General features: G+C 33.9%; 3 protein-coding genes across 3 annotated transcripts; all 3 read left to right on the top strand.

Moving 5' to 3' along the window:
- Positions 1-3917: 3917 nt before the first annotated feature.
- Positions 3918-6747, top strand: LOC110687786 (cytochrome P450 82G1-like). The gene is made up of 2 exons (XM_021864418.1): positions 3918-5359; positions 5817-6747. The coding sequence occupies exons 1-2, from the start codon at positions 4379-4381 to the stop codon at positions 6444-6446; spliced, it is 1611 nt and encodes a 536-aa protein (XP_021720110.1). The 5' UTR covers positions 3918-4378; the 3' UTR covers positions 6447-6747.
- Positions 6748-10116: 3369 nt separating this feature from the next.
- On the top strand, positions 10117-11864 carry LOC110687785 (anthocyanidin 3-O-glucosyltransferase-like). Its single transcript, XM_021864417.1, is given in 3 exon segments — positions 10117-10495; positions 10498-11652; positions 11655-11864. Coding segments are annotated over 3 exon segments (1392 nt in total). The 5' UTR covers positions 10117-10302; the 3' UTR covers positions 11699-11864.
- A 959-nt stretch (positions 11865-12823) lies between these two features.
- LOC110687784 lies at positions 12824-15492 on the top strand. Its single transcript, XM_021864416.1, has 2 exons — positions 12824-13596; positions 14353-15492. Exon 2 carries the CDS (start codon positions 14510-14512, stop codon positions 15248-15250), a length of 741 nt encoding a protein of 246 aa, XP_021720108.1. The 5' UTR covers positions 12824-13596; positions 14353-14509; the 3' UTR covers positions 15251-15492.
- The last annotated feature ends 2828 nt before the right edge of the window (positions 15493-18320 follow it).

Here is an 18320-nt window from a genome sequence, read left to right as displayed (position 1 = left end):
AAAAAAATATTAAAACTACATTTGAGAAGAAGATATATTATTTTTTATTAGTTGTGTTGAAAATATTTTTAAATCATATACACTAGATGGAAGCCCATGCGATGCACGGTTTTTTCATCTAAAATTTTTAATTATTTGATTTATTGTATTTAATAATTTCAAACAAAATTACCAAAGTTTAATATTTATTTATTTTTACTATAATTTATAATGAATTTATTAAATATAAATAAATTGTAAATATGATATTTTTTCTGTTATATAAAATCTTTAATGTGAAATGATAAATTTTTAATTTAAATCCTAAATCATTATTCATTGTTTTACCATATCTTTTATTTCGATAGAATCACCAACTTCGTCCACAACCAACCTATTGCATCAATGGATAAATTGATCCGTAAAATGTTAGCCAAACTGAAATTGATATAAATTAAATCTTTACATTTATATAAAATAAATCAATATATTTACAAAAATTGTTGCGATATAAAATCAAATCTATGCATTGGAATTTTTTCATCATCTCCAAAAATAACCAAAGCCATCCATATATTAAGTATACAACATCTAATCGTATGCCATTACATAAACAAATAATCGTTAAGTATTCTAAATAAACACAATGTAACTAATAATTACAAATATAAATTTAAACATAAGAATTTAAAAATTACCCGGACATCGATGACCTAAAACTAATACAAAATTTGCTTGATGGAGTTTTGTATTGATATGAAATTTTATTTGTGTCGTATGATGTGTTAGATCTGCATGTAAAAAAACATTTAGTAAATAAAACATAAACATATAATCGTTGAGTATTCCAAATTAATACAATGTAAGTAATAATTAGAAATACTAATTAACACAAAATTTTATTTGTTTGTGTCGTATGATGTGTCAATTTAAAATGGTAAGTATCACAAATTTTAATTTAATTAACGAACAATTTGTATTTCTTATCATAAATACTATCAAAATTTATATTATAATGATTGGTATCAAACTTTATTATAAGCGTTTATCATTTAAGTATTTCTTAGTATATTTTTTTTGGATTTCTTATACCCGTAGTATTGAATTAATAAATTTATCTTTTCCTATTTTTTTACTTTATTTTTTTTCATTAAAATAATTTAATTCGTGGATTATAATCTACGTGACTTTAAAATTTTAGATATATCAAATCTAATTCGTTACTTTTATCTAGGTGGCAACATAATTTTTTAGTTCAAAAATAAAATACAAATCTTTCTTCTTATTGGTCGAAATAAGTATATTTCTTATGTGGCGCTCCGAATGTTCTCAAAAAATGCCTACTTTATATTTTTTATTTACTTTATTTTTTTCATTAAAATAATCAACCTACTACATCAATGGATAAATTGAACCGAGAAATGTTAGCCAAACTGAAATTGATATAAATTAAATCCTTACATTTATATAAAATAAATCAATATATTTACCAATAAATGAAAAATTTTTGCGATATAAAATAAAATCTATGCATTGGAATTTTTTCATCATATCCAAAAATAACCAAAGTCATCCATATATTAAGTATACAACATCTAATCGTATGCCATTACATAAACAAATAATCGTTAAGTATCCTAAATAAATACAATGTAACTAATACTTACAAATATAAATTTAAACATAAGATTTTAAAAATTACCCAGACATTAATGACCTAAAACAAACAAAAAATAAATCACAAAAAATTCGTTTGATGGGGTTTTGTATTGATACGAAATTTTATTTGTGTCGTATGATGTGTTAGATTTGCATGTAAAAAATATTTAGTAAACAAAACATAAACATATAATCGTTGAGTATCCCAGATTAATACAATGTAGGTAATAATTAGAAATACTAATTTAAACATAGAATTTAAAAATTAAGCTAAAAATTACCCGGCCATTGATGACCAAAGATTAACACAAAATTACTAACACAAAATTCGCTTGATGGAGTTTTTTTATTGATACGTTATTTTGTTTGTGTCGTATGATGTGTCAATTTATAATGGTAGGTATCACAAATTTTAATTTAATTATAATTAACGAACAATTTGTATTTCTTATCATAAATAATATCAAAAATTATCTAATAAAACCTACTTTATTATAAGCGTTTATCATTTAAATATTTTTTATTATATATTTTTTTTGGATATCTTATACTCGTAGTATTGAATTAATAAATTTATCTTTTCCTATATTTTTACTTTATTTTTTTCATTAAAATAATTTAATTCGTGGATTATAATCTACGTGGCATTAAAATTTTAGATATATCAAATCTAATTCGTTACTTTTATCTAGGTGGCGACATAATTTTTTAATTTAAAAATAAAATACAAATCTTTCTTCTTATTGGTCGAAATAAGTATATTTCTTACGTGACGCTCCGAATGCTCTCCAAAAATGCCTACTTTATTTATATATATTAGATTTTATTACATTAATGATGCATGTTATTCCCAATAAAACTAATGTTGTAAGACTTTTTATTAATGAATTAATTTAGTTCCAAAAAACAAAAAAAATATTGTACAATGTATACATTGAATGTTAATATTGTATTTTTGGCTAAGTACGTACTTCCAAAAAATAAGCTAAGTAGAATTATTTTTGTAAAAAAAAAAAACTTAAAATTGACATCATATATTGTATTGGCGGGAGATTTTTTAATGATAGCTTGACATATGTCCAAAATGATCAATGTAAGCATGACCTGTTTTAGTGATAGTTAATAGATTTTTTGAAGGAAAAAAAAAAGTTATAAGTTGGTAAAATTATTACAAAAAATATTTAACAAAAACTAACTCAATTATTATTATTTCATAAGATTTCAAATCAACACCATGACTAGATTTTTTTTTCCCATTGAACCCCATTATTGTATTTTTGGCTCCGTTATTTAATACTCTCCACCATATGTCAACCTTCTAAATTATAGCTTATTCTCCCTTAATATTTTTTTTTTTTTTTTTTTTTGTGTGTGTGTGTGAATAGATTATCCTTCCTTGATAAAAAGGTGTCAAAACCTTGTGAAACTATTTTAAGTAAATAGAACACGAAATAAAAGAGATACAATTATTATAAAGATAATATATAAGATTAATATATTATTACAATTGTATAATAATACAAATATTCCAAAAATTAAAGATTTTTACTAAAAAATGAGGGGAGAGTTTGGAGGGAAAAAAATAGAACTAGAAAGTGACACGTCTTATTCATGGTGTCAGTTTTAGTATTATGTTATTGATTCGAGATATTTAAAGCACAACTTTTTGTAAGAAAGTTTTTAAACAATCCAACAATATAATGAGAAATGGATACAAGAAGCAAGAATTATAAGAACACATAGATTTAGTGGAAATTGAGAAATGACCGATCAACCAATATTCATCATAGAATGAAATTTACTTGAAAATTTCACCATTTTAATATCTATAACATCCATTTCATAAGAATATACCCGTACCTCACACACTCATCGTAGAAGTAGCAATATTCACTATAAAATAGGTTGGGTTGATATGTTAATACTTCGAAAATATTATAGCAATTTTGTACGATTGATCTTCATATTAGATAATATACTAGTCATACTACAGTACTCCGCACATAAAAAATAAGCTTGTACTAATTTTAATGACCAACACTTATTGCATCCGTTCATTAATTACGAAATCATCAAATTTAAATCATGTGGTACTTAATGTGTCATTTTCACTAATTTCTCAATATTTACCATGTAAAAAATTTACAAAAATCAGTAATGAAAATAATTTATAGCTGTTCATTTTGGTTTCTCAATCTCATCTATTTCATCCCCCTTTCCCTTTCCTTTCTCAATTTTATCATATTTCTCCATCCTCTAATCATTTCTCGGACCATGAATTAAACCTAGTTATTTTAATATTTGAGACACTTTGAGTATAAATCATAAATTTATAATACTTGAATTTGAACTGTGCTTCTTTCTTCCTAAATTTGGAATTTCTTTACCCCTTCTTTTTTCTTAATTTGGTAATATAGACTTTAAAATAGATGAAAACAAATACCACAATAGTGTAAAAATCAATCGATTTCCGAACATATTTTCCCTACCTAAAAACATGATTCATGTTTAAGAAAAAAAACATTACCAATTAGTACTAAATGGCCCACCGATATTGTATCATGTATGTATTAATGCAATTTTTGACAAGACAGAATACTAAGGTTATATCTCCTATAAATCAACGCCATAAAATGAATTTTCCTTATCTTTCATTCCTCAACAAACAACTCTACATTATCAACTCTATCAAGAGAAAAGCACAAAAAAAAAAAAAAAAAAAAAAAAAAAGTTAGAAAAAATGGAGGATTACACTCCTAATTTGCAGTTAATTCTGCTAGTTATTTTAGCTATATCTCTGATTACTACACTGGCTAAATACCATTATACTCGAAAATCGAGAAAAAGTATAAACAAGCACAAGATTAGCAAGCAACTTCCTCAACCAGCAGGGGCATTGCCCTTCATAGGCCACTTACATCTTCTAGGTGGCAAAAGAACCATAGCCCGGACCCTTGGAGCCATGGCTGACGAATGTGGGCCGATCTTTTCCCTCCGCCTCGGCCAACAGCGGGCAGTAGTCCTGAATTCCTGGGAGATGGTGAAAGATTGTTTACTCAACAATGATGCTGTCACTGCAACACGGCCTACTATGGCTTTGAGTAAGCACTTAGCTTACAACTATGCATCATTTGCTATCTCTCCTTACGGTAAATACTGGCGTGATATGAGAAAGATAGCAACTGTTGAGCTTTTCTCGACAAAGAGGCTCGAGAAGATGAAGCGTGCTCGAGTTTCAGAGATAAACTCCTGCATCAAACATCTGTTTAAGGAATGCAGAGAGGTTGTAGACAGCAAGTATCAATCTGGCAGGATCTCGCTATGTAAGTGGTTCGAGTATACAAGTTTTAATATTGCTATTCGTATGATAGTTGGTAAGACATTTTCTCCTCAATCATACGAAGAAAGTAGCACCTTTGCTTCGCGATTCAAGAAGTTAATAGGCAAAGCTACATACGTTGCTGGGGTGGCCGTGCCCTCGGATTTCATACCGTCTATTGAATGGATGGATGTGATGGGGTACATTAGCTCTATGAAAGATATTCACAAGGAAATAGACATGATTATTGGACATTGGCTTGATGAGCATATCCAAAGAAGGAAAGATTACAAAGGTAGCTATGAAGATGTTGATTTCATGGATGTAATGCTATCGAACCTCGCCGAGGGCACTATGATTTCCGGCTACACTAGGGAGACTGTCATCAAAGCAACAGCACTGGTATTTTCTAATCCATATATAACAATTTTTGATGTTTAGGATTCTAGACCATTCTAGACTACTCAGTATATTCAATTAGCTTAACAATAGTTCCCAGTCAATCGACCCATAATAAGAAGGCTTGACTGCTAAGTTTAATCAACTTACCAGGGCCAATCCTAGTCAATCGACCCATAATAAGTAGCAACGCTATATTTTCAAGTGTAAAAAGAGCCACAAATGTCAATAATACATATGAGATTAAATCTAATCCCCTAGGTCTTTATCAATTACGTTACCTGTCATCCGCCTCTTAATTTACCAAAAAAATTAGTACTATATCTTTTGCATCCAATAGGACATTATACATTGAGTGCATGACTTTCTTTCCTAAGTTTCAGCATATAATGATCTGTTCTTTGACATAAGTTCAAACAAAATTCATGTGTTGACTTTATTAAATTATTTAATAATGCAGATACTACTATTAACGGGGTCTGAAAGCACCTCCATCACACTAATATGGGCCATCTCCCTACTATTGAATCACCCAAAGGCCCTAAAAGCAGCCCAAGAAGAACTAGACCAACAAGTTGGAAAACAAAGATGGGTAGAGGAATCAGACATCCCAAGCCTACCATACTTGCAAGCCATTATCAAGGAAACACTTCGTATGTACCCGCCAAGCCCATTGGCCGGCCCACGAGAGGCGTTGGAAGATTGCCACATAGGCGGCCACCTCGTCTCAAAAGGGACCCGCGTAGTTGTCAACATTTGGAAGGTGCACCGGGATCCAAGGATATGGACCGGGCCAGACGAGTTTCGGCCCGAAAGGTTCTTTGATGAGCATGGTAATATTGATTTTAGGGGGCAGAGTTATGAGTACATCCCTTTTTCCGCAGGAAGGAGGGCCTGTCCTGGGATGAACTTTGGGTTGCTAGTGGTTCAACTATCGCTGGCTCGTTTGGTCCAAGGATTTGATTTATTGACTGAGGACGGTGCCCCGGTCAATATGTCAGAAGGCTTGGGCCTGGCTATGCCCAAGGCAACCCCGTTGAATGCCATCCTTGCAACTCGTTTGCCTTCGGAGTTGTATGATGTCCTGTAAAAGGTGCATTTACCAGCATTTTACACATAATATGCGATAAAGCTTCCTATGGCTATATCTACCGTCATCAATAAGCTATATTCAAATAAATTGGTAGGTGCAAGTGTGAGTAGTGTTTGTGTCACATTGAAAAAGAAAGTAACATGCTTTCAGTTTATAACCCAAGCAAGCTACTACTCATATTGCCAATTAGTTTTAGAATGGAACCTTGCTATGGGCTCTGATTTGTAGACTTTTGGACTTCTCTCCCTTGTGTAAACTCCCATCTGTTATAACATAAATACTTCTATCCTCCTTTTCATTATGCGTTTTCCTATGATATAGCGAAGGTTTAATTGAAAGAGCTACACATAGCTAGTGTACACAAGGGCTTTATGTGCATCGTTCCTTTCAATATGCTTCAGTCCTAGACAAATTAAGAATGCGTTCGATTCACCTAAACTTTATTGAATTGGACTTACCTTATTAACATTTAAACTTATTTAAATTGTAAATTGAACTCAATTAACTAACATTAGAACTTATTAAATTTCAGATTTTGTTAGATTTGTTGTAATGAACATAGCGTTAATACACACTTCCTCAATTCCATATTACTTACAATACAACATTAGCACACATTTTAAGATAAATATTTAAGGGTGTAAACAATCAAATTATTCAAAAATAACTTTAACACCAGTAACATATAAATTCTATCTTGTATTTCAATTATTTTGAATGATTTGCTCATTTACCCCCTCAAATCTCTTCTTTACAATGCGCCTCAAAATGCTAAGATGTAAGTAGAGTGGAACGGTGAAAATATTTACTGTAATTTCATGTATAAAAAGTGCCTATTAATAAAAATTTAATGCCGTCTCATTCGACAATTTTTTTCCTTAAAAATTAATGTTAAAATTAAGTCAAATTTGAGAAACAAATACTCCCAAGTAAACTTACTATTGTACTAAGAGAGTCATTACCCCAGCAATTGAGAGGCATCCGATAGAAAGAAAATATATGCCAAACTTATATCCGAAAGCTAAGAGGAGAATCCGCTATTTTTTAATAAGTCCAGAGGGAAGGAGTTTCAAGACTTTCAACAGCAAATAAGCCATTATTTGGTAGGCACTACCCAAAGCATCTTGGGTATTAGGCACTCCGCATATCAAATTAGACTAGGAGTAACAAATCAAATGGCATCATGTGAATTGAACAAATGAAAATAGTGGTTTTTTTAAAAAAAAAAACAAAAATTAAAATAAAATTATTGCAAACCTTAGGTCTCTAGGATCTAAGATAAGTCTCTTAGCAAGTGAGACAACACTTTATTGGTAATTATACTTCCTCATTTTTTTAGATGCATCACTTTTCTTTTATGGGTGTTTTTTTTTAAATGCATCACTTCCTTATTTGGTAACTTTATAATATATTTTATCATTTCTCTCTCTTATTTTAAACCCCACTTAAATTATTTTATCATTTTTCTCTCCTTCATGGTCCCACTTATATAATAAAAATATTTACTATCCCTCACATTCTTTCTCTTTCATGGTTTTCATCTAACTTTTACTATAATAAATTATTCACCCACTCACAATATATATTACTCTCCTAAAACTTGGTGATGCAAATAAAAAAAAAAAAACCGGAGGGAGTATATCGGTAGGCATGAATATGATAAGAATGCAAATTGATAACAGTAACAATACATTTTTATATATTATTATACTTTCTCTATAATTTTATTATTGCAATATATGGATTGGGAACAAAATTTTTAGTAGCGGAAAAAAGGATGAGAGAGAAAAGTAAAAATACAAAATTGTCCATGTAATTGTGTTCATAAACTAGAGGTGATCAAGTATGGTCCGACCCGATCCAACCCGAAAAATGGGCAAGTTTGGCAAGACTAAGAACGTAATTTTAGTTAAAAACCCGAACCCAGCTTGAAAAAGCCCGATATTTTTTTATGGGTTTGGACATAAGATTTCATACTAAGACCCGGTCTGCCCTGAATTTTGATCATCTCTAACATAAACTAAAAAATAAAGTGTTGAAAAAAAGGGTATATTAGTTATTTGTGGTGTGAACATAGATATTTCTTTCCTTAAAATTGATATTGTGCAATATTTGTGAAACTTCCTTAATAGTGTTTGTTTGGATTGAAGAAAATAGAGGAAAAGGAAGGGAAGGGAAGGAAAATGGAGAGATAGGGTATCTTTCATTTGGATAAAAAATGAGGAAGAAAGAGAATTAAACGGGAGAGAAATAGAGGAATTAATCCCTCTAACAATAGATAAATTTGGACGGAAAATTTATGTAAAAAACAAGTGGTGCAATATTTAGAAAAAAAAAAAAAAATCTTCATTACTCCGTATTTTACTGACTAACAAATCATTCATGAACTCATGTTGTAAAAGCATCGTGGCAGAATTGATGCCACTGGACTTGCTGCAGAATTGATGCATGTAATACAGCCATGCGCAATTCATTGAACTCATATGCCAAAAGAAATATTAAAAATAAAAAACTATTAGACTCACCGTTGGTTTCAATGAGGTGGGGTAAAGTAGCATTAATACACAAAAGAACAGTGATGATCTAATGTAAACTTATCCTTGGAAGTTTTATGAAATTAAGCTTATTTCACAAACTAATTTTTAAAATAGACGCGTAGTTAAACTATTTACCAAATTAAGATTATGAGATAAAACGTTGCTTTGACCTTTTTTTTTTTTTTTTTTTTTTTAATTTTGTAATTTCTGATTAAAAAAAAAAAAAAAACTAAAAACGCTGCCTCTTATAAACAAAAAAGAAAAAAAAATATATTAAACGCATAAAACGCTGACTAAGGAGAAGCATATGCATTTTGTTAAAGAAAAAAAAATTAATGTATTGCTGAGCATCAACTGTTTCCATTATATCATGAATTGATTTTGTTAAACTCAAAACAGCAATCAAAGCATATGTATTTTTTGTATATTGCAATCATGTGAATATGGACTTAAATACAAAGAGGAGAAGAAGATAGGAAGCAACAATCGTATCCCAGCCCGACCGCAATATTCAGATACGATATGATAATTATCACATATTGATAATTATCCACCCAAATAATACAATTATTATCAGATATGGTTAATTATCCACCCCAAAGAATACAATCATTATCATAATAACATAATTATCCTAACAGATTTTTTGTTATGCAATGGTGTATAATTTTTTTTTTAAATCAAAATTTACAAAAAAAAAATAAATCAAATACATTATAAACACTGCCTCAGACAGCGTTTATAGTGTATTTTTTTTAAAAATCAGAAATTACAAAAAATCAAATACACTCTTAACCTCAGACAGCGTTTATAGTGTATAATTTAATTTAATTTTTAAATCAGAAATTACGAATTTTTTTTTAAAAAATAAATCAAATACACTCTTAACTTCAAACAGCGTTTTACACATTGAATATTTTTTATTTTATTTTATTTTTTTTAAAAAAAAATCAGGGGTAAAACGACTATCTGAGTCGGCGTTTTATCCCAGAAGTTTAGTTTGGTAAATAATTTGACCACGCGTCTATTTTAAAAATTAGTTTGTGAAATAAGCTTAGTTTGATAAAAACTTCCCAAAATTTCCACATTCCACCTAACCAGTAACCACCACCAAATCGTTCACAACATGAACGTACACTCGAGTTTAACAGCTGATATTTATTCTAATTTTAGGTCATTTCAAAGTAATTTCCGACATATTTAGTGGACGTGTTAGGTAGCAAAGATAGTTAGAAACTTAGAATACTTCTTTTATCTCTGATTCCTCTTTCAACTCTCTCAACGTCACAACACACGAAACACCAGTTTCGAAAAAGATGGAAAGCAAACTTCACATCGTAATGTTTCCATGGTTTGCGTATGGTCATATAAACCCATTCATCCAGCTCTCTAACAAGCTATCCTCCCATGGCATCCAAATCTCCTCCTTTTCGATACCCGGAAACATCGACCGTATCGAATCCTCCCTTAATACCAATCCTCTCAACCAAGTCATCCCCCTCACTATCCCTCAACTGAAGGACTTTCCTCCGACTTTGACAGCAGCTCTGACATAACACCAGAAACTGCTGAACTCCTCAAAGTAGCACTTGATCAAATGCAACCCCAAGTCAGAACCCTCTTATCTCAACTCCAACCCCACATTATCCTCTTTGATTTTGCACATTACTGGCTTCCCTCAATTGCCTATGAACTAGGCATCAAGGCTGTCAATTACAGCGTATTCTCGGCCGTTGCGAATTCATATCTAACTGTCCCAGCAAGAATCAGTGATCCAAACAAACAACCCGCTGTTGATGACTTAAAGCACCCTCTTCCAGGGTTCCCTAAAACCCCAATCACATCAGTGAAAACCTTCCAAGCTCGAGACTTCCTATACCTTTTCAAGAGTTTCAATGGCTTACCTTCCGGTTTCAATAGAATATTGAGCTTTATAAAATCATGTGATGCTATAATCTATAAAACCTGCACTGAAATAGAAGGTCCGTACATCGATTTCTTGAAAACCCAGATAGGAAAACCAATGCTTTTAGCAGGATCAGCTGTTCCTCCACCACCTTCTGGTAAACTAGAAGAAAAATGGGAAACATGGTTGGGTAAATACCCTGAGCAATCAGTCATATTTTGTAATTTCGGAAGCGAAACATACTTGAATAATGAGCAGATTCAGGAGCTTGCACTTGGGTTGGAGCTCACTGGTCTACCCTTTTTCCTGGTTCTGAATTTCGGAACCGGTAGCGTTGACGCTCAGAATAAGCTAGAAGCATCACTACCAGAAGGATTTAGAGAAAGAATCAAAGACAGGGGAGTAGTGCATACAGGGTGGGTGCAACAGCAGCACATTTTAGCACACAAAAGTGTAGGATGCTATCTTAATCACTCAGGGTTTAGCTCTGTAATAGAGGGTATTGTGAATGATTGTCAGCTAGCATTTGTGCCTCAAAAGGGTGATCAATTCCTAAATTCTAAGATGTTTAGTGGGGATCTTAAAGTTGGGGTGGAGGTAAATAGAAGAGATGAAGATGGGTTTTTCGGAAAAGAGGACATCTTGGAAGCAATTAAGACAGTCATGGTGGATACTGATAAAGAACCAAGCAAATCCATCAGAAAGAATCACAGAAATTGGAAAAAGTTTTTCTTAGACAAGGACATTGAAACTAAATATATTGCAATTTAGTCAAGGAGTTAGAAGCATTGGCTCGAAAAGCTTGATCATGGCTTCTGAAGGTCAATAAGTTAGAGTTCTGGGAAATAATAAAACATTCTGCATTTAGATTCATGTTTTTATTATGAGATGATATATTCTTGCCATTTTTTCTTCTCTTATAAGCATTATTGTATTTTTGTTATGTACAATATATTGGTTGTTGTTTCATTATGATGAAATGTTCTCATTTTTTTTTCTTATGCAATATTGTACTCTGTTGTGCTTATATGAGTATCGCCTCCTAAATGTTTGTTCAAACTCGAATAATTTCATGACCTTCTAGCACAAGTTAAGGCTTTATGATCCAAGTTTCCAGCAAGACTTCCAATAGGCTTACATCTTTTGTTCACTAAATCAAGGAAACTCCATTAGTAAAAGTTGGAGTTCATCGTATTCATTGGTTGACAAAGGCAGTCTAAACACTACTTACACTTCTTTTTTTTTTTTTTTTCAATATTTCAGAAAGGGAAAAGACCATGATTCAATCCTAAAGGATTTTTTTTTTTTTTTTTTTTTTTTTTTTTTTAACTTGGGAATATGAGGAAAGATAAGAGATTCACCGACATTAACAAGATTCGAACTCCAAACTTCTCAGATCCGACCAAATGATGGTAAATACTGCTTACACATAGGTGTATGGTATATGTGCACCGTAATCAAACAAATACTCTACTAGATCTTACAATTCAACAAACCCCTGTCCCACTACACAGTAGTACAATACAATAGCTGCTCCCCATAGTCAATGAAAAGGACGTATTCACTGAAGCCATCAACATGGCACTTATTAGCAGGGAGAAATATTAGATGCATAGACAAGCTCGGTCTGAACAATTTTAGCAAATCAATCTAAATCATTTCCTATAATCCTGTTAGAGAGGATGACATAAATCTTATTCCATACTTAGAATTACAAACCAGAAAGATAAAATCGAGTCAAAAAATTAAATTAGATCTGCATGCTCTATGAATTTCTTCTATTTATATTTAACAGAATATAGAATGCACATCTTTAACCATTAACATCCTTGATTCTATATAAATTAAAATCACAAAAAGTTGATACCAAGAAAATTAGAATTGAAATAAATCTAATAAGATCTCACTAGACAATGAAAATCACCAAAGACGATTAGAACTTTCAAACTCCTGAATAACAAGTTGGAAGAACTTCTAAGAATGTACTCCGTAGGGAATAACTCAAATCATATGCTAGGTAATAATAGAACTAAAGCATTACATAATTCTAGTTGAACCACGTCAATCAACCCCCCAACCACCATTCAATACAACAACCCTTCTTCAGCCCCCTTTCTGTTTTAGCCACATGTTAGTCTACCAACCACTGTGGTCTGTGTCCCAAGAGTCGTTGTCCAACCTTAAATAGTAGGATGCTGACTGAAGTTAATACAAATATCTATTGTAAGGTCCCCAAATCATTATGATGGTAGATACACTTAGTGACTAACCCTAATTTAACCCACTCACTCCGTCTTTATTTGTTTGCTCCATTATAAAAGGGGTTATTAAAGGCCACAATGGAGTTACTAATGCCGTGGTATTAATTAACCTCTCCACCCTTATAAATTTAATCTTTACCCTCACCCAATTTTCTCACCACCCATGCCCTCTCCACCACCATAAAACCTTAAACACCATAGGCACACTACTGTGAATCCGTCCTCCGACCTACACCACCAATTTCGCTGGAAAACACCTATAGCATCACCAATTGCACCAATTCTGCCGGAACCAGCCACCTGTCGCACCAATTCTGCCAGAATCAGCCACCTATCGCACCAAATCTGCCGGAAAAAACAATAGGTGGACGACAATGGAATCGCGGCGTGGGAAGGTGGTTCGTTTGCCGGGAAACCTAGGGAAATCGCCGGCGAATTCGACTGTAAGTTTTTTTTTTTTTTTTTAAACTTGTTGAGTCGCATTTAATATGCAACCTTGCAGTGGTTGAGTCGCATATTACATGCGGCAGAGTCACGGTGAACCCGCATATAACATGCGACTCAACCACGACGTAGTCGCATGCAATACTCCACCACGGCGTAGTTGCATATCACATGCGACTACTCCACGGTGTAGTCGCATATTACTGGCAATTATGGTTATTATTTTTTTAAAGTTTCGAATTATGGTTATTATTTTTTTTTAAATTTCGGATTATGGTTATTATTTTTATTTTTTTTAATTTCGAATTCGAATTTAAATTTATGGTTATTTTTTTAAAAAAATATAATTAATAATATAATTTTGATTTACGAATAGTAATAACTATTTAATAATAATTAATAATTGTAATGTAAGTTATTTGTAAATTTAATTTTTGTTATTAATATGTACTTATTGTTACGTTATTTGCAAATATAATTTTTGTTACTAATTCGTAAATTTTGTTTTGGCATTTGCTTTTAATTTGTATATATTTAGGATTATTAATATTGTTTTAAAAAAAATGAGTTCAATAATATATTGTTTAATAGTAATAATAACTGCAATGATAATAATTATTATTAGAATTATGAATATAATAATCGGAAATTTTATTATTAGAATTATGAATATAATAATCGGAAATTTTATTATTATATTAAATAGCGATCAGGTGCAAAATCAATTGCGGCGACTGATGTGTTGACTGACTCAGGCCGCGACACACTCGAGCTCGAAACATCGATGCCTCTGTTAGGAGAGAGAAGGATGTTGCACGATTGGGAAAGACTGTTGTTCACTGTGCTTCTGATGATGCATCTGTTCCTTTTGACAACGATCCTGATGACGGACGAGCTAGCGAGTCTGAGGAGATGGCGACAGAGGAGTTTGAGGGTTATTTTCATCAGAGTGGTGGGCATGATGACACATCAGGTGTAGTAGTAGCTAGAAGGGGTAGTGATGGTAGGTTTGTCACTTCTGATACCGGGAGCACCATTAGTAGACAAGTTGATGATGATTCGAACAAGTGTAGTAGTACCAAGAAGGAGGGTTTGTCTGATGCTCAATTGAGAGCTTTTCGTCAGCGGTTAGACAAGTTTGATTCAAACATGGTAAATTCTAACTTTCTGACATGTTTTCATCAAACAACTATTAATGAGACTTTATTCATGTATTTACTTCATTTCTTGCAAGTTGTTTGGCTACCTTATGGTACAGTGCCAGCCTCAGATGTTCCTAGGACTGTATTTACTGGATGGCTTCGTTATCAAGATGTCATTGAGCCGTACATGCCAAATCGTGTCTTACGCCAGTTTGGTTATGTACAAACGTTTCCTATGCCTATTAACTGCCTAGATTTTGCGTACAGGCCTGCAGATTCGAAATTGTATAAAGTTAAGTGGAATGTCTCGAGTGTAGAGAATGCTTGGACCTTGTATCCTAGAGATTTCTGGTTGATTCTTGCAGAGTTCCAGCGTGCTCAACATTCCTCTGATGTTGCAGATGGGTATTATGATTGGTTCACTGACGTTTCACATATCTTTGTTGTTCCAGCAGCGGATGCGGTGTTCCCTGCAATTCCTGATAGGACACTCCACTACAAGCACTACTAGAAATAGGTCGATTTCCGACGGACATGAATTTCCGTCGGAAAAATTAGAAATTCTGACGATTTTTTTATTCCGTAGGAAATTTCCGACGGAATATTTATCCGTACAAAAATAAAGGATTTCTGACGGATTATTCCGCCGGAACGATAAACTTCCAACGAAAATAAAATCCGTCGGAATCTTCCGACGGATTTTTCCATCGGAATCTTCCGACGGATTTTTCCATCGGAACTTCAAACTTCCTACGGAAATAAAATTCGTCGTAAATTTCCGTCGGAACATAGTGGTTCCTACGGAATATTCCAACGGAATTCAGGTTACCCTAAAAAAAAAAAAAAAACCTACATTTAAAACCCGGATTTCTCACTCCTCCATTTCTATTTCGTCGTTTTTTCTCCTTCTACCTCCTTCACCTTCCTTCCTATTTTCTCACTCCTCCATTCCTATTCCTATCTTCTGGTTTCTACTTCTCCCTCCTCCCTCCTCTCCTCTCGTCTCCTCACTCCTCTCCTCACCCTTCTCCCTCCTCTCATCTCCTCGCCCTTCTCCCTCCTCTCCTCCCACCGCCAGCACGTACCGTGCTCACCGTACACCACCACCAACACTACCGTGCTCATCGTACACCACCACCACTCTCATTCAAACCACCACCAGCACCGTGCTCACCCGACACCTCCACCAGCACCGTGCTCACCGTACACCACCACCACTCTCATTCAAAGTTAATGGTTTTTTTGTTATTTTCATGGTCGAGTTTGACCATTTAAACCCAATAAAGATGAAATTTCAAAAGGTATGTTTATTTTTATTTAGTATTGTGAGTTAATTTTGATTTCGTGGGTTTATTTGTGATTTGGTTTTTTTTTGGCTTTTCGTTTCAATTTCTGATTTTTTTGGCCGATTTTCATTTTGTATATTAAATTTTTCTGTTTGAGTATTAGATCTGTTTTTTGTTTTTTTTTTGGATTTTGATTTTGTATTATTCAATTTGCTTATTAGATCTGTTTCCGTTTTTTTGTTTATTTTTTATTTTTTTTATGAATTTTTGTTTTTTTTATTCTTGGTGGCGGTGGTCTGGGTGGGTGTAGTGGCTGTCCGAATATGGTTTAGGTGGAGGTGGTTGGGTGGTGTGGGGCTAGGCGTGGTGTGAGTGTGGGTGGGTTGGAGGTGGTTAGGCGTGGTGGTGGGTGTGGGTGTGGGCATGGGTGGGTTAGGAGGTTGGTTAAGTGGAGAAGTGGTGGCAGAACTAGGTGGGGATGGTGGCTGGACGTGGTGGGGGTGGTGGGTGGGGATTTTTTATTTTTATTTTTTACTATTAAATTTTCCGACGGAAATTTCCGTCGGAAGGAGAATATTCCGACGGAAAATTCCGTCGGAAGCTTGGCTTGTTACGACGGAATTTTCCGTCAGAATATAACTCATACCGACGGAAAATGTTCTGTCGGAACATTGCGACGGACTTCCCAATTAAGTCAAACTTGACTCCGACATGACAAAATCCGTCGGAAATTCCGTCGAAATGGACCTTTCCGACGGAATTTCCCTCGGAATATCGCGAAATTCCTACAAAAGGTAATACGACGGTGCCTTCCGACGGAATTCCGTCAGAAATGGGCATTTCCGACGGAATTTCAGGGTTTTCCGACGGATTTTTTCCGTCGTTGATTGGATGTTTTCTAGTAGTGAAGAAAACAGCTTGATTGCGACGGAAAAAATCCGTCGGAATCATCGGAAATTTCGTCGAAAAATGGTCTTCCGTCGGAATTAGTCTGTCGCAAAACACTTTGTAGGAAATTCGACCTTTTCGTCGGAAGGCTAGTTTCCGACGGATTTTTTTCTGTTGGCGCTGTTTTTGCTTTTTATCGAGAGTCCGTCGCAATTTTCCGACGGAAAAGATTTCGTCGAAATATACCTCTTCCGTCAGGAAATTTCCATCGGAAAAGTTTGTTTTTTTTTAAAAAAAAAAAAAAACAGCCCAACCCACCACCCCCACCACCAGCCCACCCACTGCCCCCCTACCCACCTATACCCCTACCAGCCCACCCCCTACCCTCAACCTCAGATCACCACCGCCATTATCCCCACATCAGACCACCGAAACCCCCACAACCCAGATCCACCCACAAAACCCCCACAACCCAGATCCCCACCCACGAAACCCCCCTAACCCACCCCTACCAAAACCCCACCCACACCAAACCGAAACCACCCAGCACCAAACTCACACCAGCCCCTACCCCACCACCACCGACACCACCACACACCACCACCATTCCAGAAATTCCGTCAAAATCGAAATTAACCCAAAAAAACCTAAAATAAAAAGGAAAATCAACCCCAAAATACCGAAAATTAACCTCAAATTACGAAAATTAACACAACATAATCAAAAAATACCACACAAAAAAAATCAAAACTAGTAGATCTACATATTTTGTTGCGGTTGTGCGTGGCTGTTGAGAGGAGAGAGAAAGATAAAAGGGAAAAAGGAGAAGTAGTGTGGGCTGTGTAGTGGTGGTGTGAGAAGGAGAAGAGAGGAGAAGTGAGAAGGAGAACAGAAATGACGGAGGAGAAAGAAGGAGAGAGGAGAGGAGTTCACAGAGAAAGAGAAGAGGAAAGAGAGGAGAGAGAAAGAGAAGAGGAGAGGAGAGGAGAGAGAAAAGAGAAATGAAGGGGAGAGGGTGTTCCGGTTTTTTTAGGGTTAGGTGTTTTTCATTTATTTTTTTTGTTTTATTTGTTCCGACGGAATATTCCGCCAGAAGATGTAAATTTCGAGGGGAAAAAAATCCGTCGGAATATTTTCGAGGGATTTTTCGTCGTAATTTACCTTTTCCGACGGAATTTTTTGACAAACCCAAATTCCGTCGGAAATTTCGAAATTCCGACGGAATTTAAGTCCGTCGGAGTGTTTCCGTCGGAATCCGGCCTATTTCTTGTAGTGCTCTCAGTTTATGTAAGTTAGTATAATCTTGCTTTAATTTCATTTCAATAATTAATCTAGTTTTGGTACTTATTAATATGCAATTTGCACTGGATGAGACGGATTGCTCGAGCCATTGAGGGTTGCATCGAT

Source organism: Chenopodium quinoa, unplaced genomic scaffold, assembly GCF_001683475.1.
Source record: "Chenopodium quinoa cultivar QQ74 unplaced genomic scaffold, ASM168347v1, whole genome shotgun sequence".
NCBI classification, from domain to species: Eukaryota; Viridiplantae; Streptophyta; class Magnoliopsida; order Caryophyllales; family Amaranthaceae; genus Chenopodium; species Chenopodium quinoa.
The sequence above is the reverse complement of the archived record's forward strand: the minus strand, read 5'-3'. Positions and strand labels throughout refer to the sequence as shown.

Bases quoted from the DNA above. Each gene is read 5' to 3' on its own strand.
- LOC110687786 (XM_021864418.1), top strand. From the start codon at position 4,379: ATGGAGGATTACACTCCTAATTTGCAGTTAATTCTGCTAGTTATTTTA. The intron at 5,360-5,816 runs GTATTTTCTAAT...TTAATAATGCAG, and splicing joins TCATCAAAGCAACAGCACTG to ATACTACTATTAACGGGGTC.
- LOC110687784 (XM_021864416.1), top strand. From the start codon at position 14,510: ATGGCGACAGAGGAGTTTGAGGGTTATTTTCATCAGAGTGGTGGGCAT.